The sequence below is a fragment of the Salvelinus sp. IW2-2015 genome, linkage group LG11, assembly GCF_002910315.2.
Source record: "Salvelinus sp. IW2-2015 linkage group LG11, ASM291031v2, whole genome shotgun sequence".
NCBI classification, from domain to species: domain Eukaryota; kingdom Metazoa; phylum Chordata; class Actinopteri; order Salmoniformes; family Salmonidae; genus Salvelinus; species Salvelinus sp. IW2-2015.
The window spans coordinates 49,452,391-49,459,738 of NC_036851.1; the positions used below are offsets into that span (position 1 = coordinate 49,452,391).

General features: G+C 41.1%; 1 protein-coding gene across 1 annotated transcript in view; it reads right to left on the reverse strand.

Moving 5' to 3' along the window:
* cyp24a1 (cytochrome P450, family 24, subfamily A, polypeptide 1) overlaps window positions 1-5,736 on the reverse strand; it is a 20,052-nt gene extending 14,316 nt beyond the window's left edge. The window contains exons 1-7 of the mRNA XM_023997341.2: window positions 5,262-5,736; window positions 4,900-5,090; window positions 4,710-4,803; window positions 4,516-4,609; window positions 4,134-4,225; window positions 2,893-3,004; window positions 237-388 (exon numbers count right to left, since the gene is read on the reverse strand). Of these exons, the coding sequence (XP_023853109.1) occupies window positions 237-388; window positions 2,893-3,004; window positions 4,134-4,225; window positions 4,516-4,609; window positions 4,710-4,803; window positions 4,900-5,090; window positions 5,262-5,522 (996 nt within the window). The 5' untranslated portion in view covers window positions 5,523-5,736. The remainder of the gene's footprint in view (window positions 1-236; window positions 389-2,892; window positions 3,005-4,133; window positions 4,226-4,515; window positions 4,610-4,709; window positions 4,804-4,899; window positions 5,091-5,261) is intronic.
* Window positions 5,737-7,348: the final 1,612 nt, after the last annotated feature.

Genomic DNA, 7,348 nt, shown 5'->3' on the forward strand with positions numbered 1-7,348 from the left:
GTACTAGTTAAAAGTCTCAGAGAACAAAAAATAAAGGATTAAGTATCATGTTTTCCCTGCTTATTGTTGGAAATAGAATAGTGAAAAGGCACTGGTGCAAGTGAATGATAAATCTGGCCCTATCCTTGTTTGAGAGGACCGAGATTCAAAACCGGGTCTCAAGACTGTTAGCCCGCTAAAGCTAATGCCTAGGCATAAGGATTATCATGATTATCTCTGTTACATTTGATCCTTACCGTCTCCACTCCTCCAATCTGGAGCTCTGTGATGGCGGCGTACAGCTCCTTCTTGGACAGGTGACTGTGGCGGTAGATGTCACACAGGAAGTCGTCACTGGCCCCGTTGCCTCGCTGTGGGCGCTTTATCTTCTTGTCTATGTATACTTTGGCTAGAGACAACCGGAAGAGACAAACAGGAACTAAATAAACTGATGGATATAACAGTATAAGGTAACAATGACTTCACATAGTTTATTTTTAAAGCTATTCTAATGGTCAACTTCATTCACCAAAACATGGATTCCATTTGAGAAAAGCTGCAACCAGTCATAAACAATGATAATTGTAAACATCTAAAAACATGAAGTCTATAGTAAACATGCCATAAAATGACCTCACTCACTWCCACTCCCTATCGCTTCTTTCAAAAGCCCTCAAAACAGCTTTCATCTCCTGAACTTGGCCACAAGTGCAACATACAATTGTTTAAGCATATGTTGCAGAACAGTGATTCAAATATTTTTTTCTGAATATCGATCTTAAGGGGGTTGGCCATCAGTGACAGAGTTGACAAGCCACTGAACGAGTTGACAGCAGGTACMCAAAACAGACATATTTTTGCCTCTAAAAATACAAGTTCAATACAAACATTTGTAAAATATGGAAAATTATTAATTTGAAKATCCCCAAATTGAGTTGAGTTGACGTTAGACAACATTTATAGAACAGAGTAGATGTTTTACGGAGTTGATAACAAAAAAAAAGAATCTTCATTCAAGTGGTATACAAAATAGCAATTTAGTTCTTCCTCAGTTGCTTTATAACTCTAAAAACGAATTACATTTAACATATTTGAACTAAAATTCATATTCTATCAGGCAGATAGAGTTGGCAGTTTATTGTTGTGACCATGGCAATTTCGATATTGTTTGTTTAAATCTATCAAAAGTAGAGAACTTTCCAGACCATGAGTGGTCTTGTTACACTACATGTAATGAGGACATGAAMAAGGGGTCCTTATGGTATAGCTGTCCCTGCTCATTCCTGATTCATTTAGGATTTTGACCAAATCTGACAGAGTTCACCAAATCTCTGGACACATTTTTTTAGGAATTACAGTTTTTATAGAAATATTCTTTAAAGTCACAGAGGGCTATTGCAAGAAACTACAATAGATAACTTTTCAGTTAATAACCATTATTGCCATTTATTTTAAATACTTTTTGGAAGAGTTTGAAATTGGAATCCTTTGCTCCGGACAAGGGCATTTCAAGGCATAGAGCCGACATGGAAATTAATAATATTGAAAGTATTTAGAAAATTCCCAAACAAATATTTTCACTTATAAAATTCCTGTAAATGCACATTTTATGCTCAAATAATGCAACTAAATCATTGTTTTTACTATAAAAAGAAAGTTTCCCTGCCGAACAAGGATTGTCCCAACTTTCAAGAATCCCTGAGCTAATTTCCTTCCCATTTTGCCATGAGACTGAGAGAAAATGTTGCAGTTTTAAAGCAAATTTATTGTAATTAAAAAAACATTATATATAATTCATGGCTATCTGGGGGCCCAACTTCCGGGGGGGGGGGGGCCCAACCCGGGGTGGGACCCCCAAAGCTCATTGGCCCCCTGCTCGGGTGTTGTGCTACGCCAGTGAGTATGTTGTGTGTGTGTGTGTGTGTGTGTGTGTGTGTGTGTGTGTGTGGTGTGTGTGTGTGTGTGTGTGTGTGTGTAGAGAGGGGGGACAGGCGCCTGCAAAGCCACTGCCGAGCAAGCAACACAACAAACGATCAGTAGCAAAGCCTGAGCCAACATTCCACTCCTCCCTCTCCCTCCAGCCCTCCATCCCGCCATCCCTCCCACTATTACAAATATTTGGGAGACCTCTCCCCTTAGGTCATCCGGTTTACTACCACTCTGGCTGTGTCATGTAAAAGTGGAGAGCCAACTGCATTGATCACAGGAGCACCCGGTTCATATCTCTCTCTCTCTCTGCTATCACCTGACTGGAAATGTGCTCAAAACATTTTGTGGTCATACGTCATCTGAGAGGCTGAAAAAACACGCGCTGTGGTGTAGGGATTGGGGGTTGCCTAGGAGGGGTTTAAAGTGAATGTGGTGGGCTGAGAGTTTCAAACAGAGAGAGGGACAGGGAGAGGAATGTCCTTAGAAGGAGGGTGGCTGACGTGAGAGCGGGGGTTGGGGGGTTGATATGGAGGTTGTGAGTTTAAGAAAGGGGGAAAAGAGATGGGGTGTTTTTAGACGTGGTTGGGAGCACAGATCAGGGGGCATTGAGGTTTCAGCTGGAGACATGGAGGGGTTTCAGGGGACAGAGGGACGTGGAGTTGAGGTTTCAGGGGGGGTCAGAGGGGACATGGAGGGAGGTTTCAGGGGACAGAGGGGCAATGAGGGGAGGTTTCAGGGGGACAGAGGACACTGGAGGTGAGGGTTTCAGGGGGACAGAGGGACGTGGGGTGAGGTTTCAAGGGGACGAGGGGACAGTGGAGGGAGGTTTCAGGGGGACAGAGGGGACATGGAGGGGAGGTTTCAAGGGGACAGAGGGACATGGAGGGAGGTTTCAGGGGGACAGAGGAGGTTATTTTAGAGGGATGGGGAGGGAGTGCAAGCGAGAGTCGGGGGCATTGAAAAGGTGTTAGAGGTTGTTTGTACCTGTGCTGAATATACGGTCCCATGCCATAGTGTGGGCCTGCCAGGTTTTGGTGTTCAGTTTTTTGTGGAGCTCCACTGGTGGGACCATCATCATCCCAAATGTGCTCATCATCTACGTAGATAATATATATATATATAGTAGAGGAGAGAGAGAGAGAGAGAGAGAGAGAGAGAGAGAGAGAGAGAGAGAGAGGGAGAGAGAGAGAGAGAGAGACTTTAAATGTACAATCAAATAAAGACATACAGTAAGAATGTATTGTTGCAAGTAACTATTCATTTCCAAGGTCTTCCTACAGTATTTCAATGGCAATTTATAGCACATGGCCATGGTTACTATAACAAAAAATGGTATGACCTTTTTTACGATGTTTTTGTCTCCTGCTTCCTGCATGTGGTATTATTGATTTGCTCCAGTAATTTACAGCCAGCCCCCACACGAGAGATAGTCTATTGCTACATCAGTAACTGTCGCTGTGGTGATTATAGCCCACTCATTCAAGTGAACTCAATGACCTGCGCTCTTTCTATAGGCTCAGAGAGCGAGCGCGCAATCTAGCTGTGTCACAAAAAGCCAGTGTTAAGGAAGCTACTCTAAAAATATAGTTTACCAAGATACACATTACTTCACACTGGAATAAGTTAAGCTACACTAAAGCTTCCCTTTATAAAAAAAAATGTTTAATTAACTAAAGTCACTTTGAACAAGTAGTTCACTGCCTCCGAACTGCTTCGTGAAAATTATAACATGTAAATCTGAAGTGTCATAGACGACAAATTGTAAAAACAGTTCAGTAGAGTCAGATTGTTAAGATAATTAAATTTTGTAATTTTTCCTATTAATGACAAAAAGTGAGAATTAGGCAGGTCTGAAATTATTGACTTCTTCACATATGTTTTATTATATTTTTGCAACAACAGTAGTGTGTAGTTCCAGTAGTTAGCTACACCGCTACATGGTAAAAACAGTAGTGTGTAGTTCCAGTAGTTAGCTACACCGCTACATGGTAAAAACAGTAGTTAACATTGAAAACACAAGCTAAATTATAATTTAGTTCAACTACCACCAAGCTACTGCAAAATGGAGTTAAATTATTAGTTGAACTACGTGTAGTTCACTACTTCCCAACACTCCAGAAAGATCACTAAGGTTATCAAGTCGGGGTCTTCAGCTGCGCCTACAACACAGTCTACCGTTCACTATGCAGATAGTAATTCGATGTGTAAAATCAATAACCACTTACTGTTTTTATGGACATGATAAAGGTCATAGCRTCCTCGTTGACGTTGTCATGCAGAAGTCCGAATCTTTTGTCATAGAGCACTAAGCAAATGGCTGTAAGCATAACGAGGATCAACAATTACATCATAAACATTTGAAAACATGAATTGATTAACAACATAAATTGATTTATGAATMAATTAACTCTTCCTGAGTAACAAATCATTTATACCGTGTATTCATTCTAATAAGAGGTTTACTAAATTGTGTTTTTTAAAACAATAACATTATATTTAGAATAATGTAATGTATTTAATACATCTGAATTACATATAAGCAACAATTGATATCTAGCTACAAATATGTTATTTATTTATATCCTAATCATTCAATAGAGTACGTACTCTCCATTGACCATTTATTCAATTCGAAGTACAAGTCCTCAAATCGTCCATTGTCAGTCACTTGTCCAATTCTACTAACGAAATCCACCAACACCTACATTTTGGAGAGAGAAATTACAGTAAATACCAGACATTCTTTGATCAAATTCACGTTGAACTGTACTYTTTTAACGCAGAGAAATGATCTTACAAACCTGATTTATTTTTCCATCAAGTTTCGCGACTTCGGTGGGTTTCATCAATTTCTGCTGAAATGCGCTTCTCACCCTCTGCCAGTCTTTCCCTTCCCTAAAAATCATGCGCAAAAATATGAGCTATTTTATCTGTATACTTCTGCTAAGCAAATAGCTTGATATCATATTAATATTGAAAAGTGCTACTTACAGAATAAGAAGTCCATACGCCTCGTCTCTGAAGTCTCGGTATGCTTTCCAGGGTTTAATCTCCAGACGCTGCGGGTAAACGCTCTCCTTTCTGTACAGCGTTTCCAGCAAACAAGGTGCGCCAATATGGACCGATTCAAAGGAGCCGAGTTTCATCCGGAAAATCTTGCCGAATTTCTTATGGTAATCAATCTAAAAGAAAGAAATATCATTCACAATACATTTAATTCACCCAAAACAGATTTGATTATTTATTAAACTAAATTAACAWGTGTATATTTTCTCTCGAAAATGACATTTTATTTTCAATGCTTAATCTTATTATTCCTATAGCCTAATTATAATAATTGTTTTATCATTTACCAATGCGTCATGTTGTCTTTGCAGCCCTCCTTTGCGGAGTAGTTCTATCAAACTGCCAAATAAGGGCCAATTGGTGGGTCCAGGTATCGAATAAAGGCTCTGAGTTTGCGAGGGAAGACTTTGTCGACAAGGCGCAACGACCGCAGCATCCTTCGYGTCCAGGACGCACACTGAAGATGTTGGCTTGAASTGCWGCAACCCAACCGTGTTCTTTTTTAACAATTCGACTATCTGTGGTACCTTTTGGATTTGTGCCCTCATTCTCAACCAGCGATAGGCTAATAGCGGATATYTTCTGGGGCACTTGGCGCTCAACACGAATTATTGTATTTGCGTAAGTTGTTGGAAACTTGGAACTGCACAGGCTTCTCGTTTCTTGGAACTGTCACACCTTCCACAATATATATATACTCTGAGAGTGTTTATTCCGGACGAACCCGTAACCAATCAGGGATCAGTCCTGCATGGTGTAGCCGTTGAGCCCACACCATTCATTTATGGATCAATGTTGTGACGATCGCATGACTCCAGATAGACGGAGGAAGTGCCCTTGCCCCCGCTTTATAAATAAACATATCGGCCTAAACTGAAGGTGAACGGAAGGTGAAGCGGTTCGCTTGAACCATAGTGGAGTCCACCACGGGAGGCTGCGGAGGGGAGAACGGCTCATAATAATGGCCGGAAGGGAGCAAATGGAATGCCATCAAACACCTGGAACCATGTATTTGATGTTTATTTTTTATTTATTTTTATTTCACCTTTATTTTAACCAGGTAGGCTAGTTGAGAACAAGTTCTCATTTGCAACTGCGACCTGGCCAAGATAAGCAATGGCAGTGTGAACAGACAACACAGGTACAATGGAGTAAACAATAAACAAGTCAATAACATGGTAGAAAAAAAAAAAAAGAGAATCTATATACAATGTGTGCAAAAGGCATGAGGTAGGCAATAAATCGAATAATTACAATTTGCAGATTAACACTGGGTGATAAATCATCAGATGATCATGTGCAAGAAGAGATACTGGTGTGCAAAAGAGCAGAAAAGTAAATAAATAAAAGCAGTATGGGGGTGAGGTAGGTAAATTGGGTGGGTAGTTTACAGATGGACTATGTACTATGTATTGATAAAGGTCACACATCCTACTCCACAATTGGGAAAACCAAAGGCAGTATTACTACTGTACCACAGTTCTGTCATTTGCACAAATATTTACTTAATACCCTCAGCTCATACTATTTGGCAATGATGTGCAATTCCTACTATTTGGCAAGGATGCACAATCTGTTTTTCCACAAGTGATAAAAAATACATTATATAGACAAAAGTATGTGCACACCCCTTCAAATTAGTGGATTTGGCGATTTCAGCCACACCGTTGCTGACATGTGTATACAATCGAGAACACCGCCATGCAATCTCCATAGACAAACATTGGCAGTAGAACCGTCATAGGATGCCACCTTTCCAACAAGTCAGTTTGTCAAATGTCTGCCCTGCTAGAGCTGCCTCGGTCAACTGTAAGTGCTGTTATTGTGAAGTGGAAACTTCTAGGAGCAACAACTGCTCAGCTGTGAAGTGGTAGGCCACACACAAGCTGCCCGAATTCCTGAAAGACGTGCGTAAAAATGTCCTCGGTTGCAACATCACTACCGAGTTCCAAACTGCCTCTGGAAGCAATGTCACTGTTAGTTAGGAGTGTCATGAAATGGGTTTCCATGGCCGAGCAGCTGCACACAAGCCTAAGATCTCCATGTGCAATGCCAAGCGTCAGCTGGAGTGGTGTAAAGCTCGCCGCCATTGGACTCTGGAGCAGTGGAAACGCGTTCTCTGGAGTGATGAATCACGCTTCACACATCTGGCAGTCCGATTGAGTTTGGCAGATGCCAGGAGAACCGTATCTGCTCCAATGCATAGTGCCAACTGTAATGTTTGGTGGAGGAGGAATAATGGTCTGGGGCTGTTTTTCATAGTTCTGGCTAGGCCTCTTAGTTCCAGTGAGGGGAAATGTTAACGCTACAGCATACAATGACATTCTAGACGATTCTGTGCTTCAACTTTGTGGCAACAGTTTGGGGAAGGCCC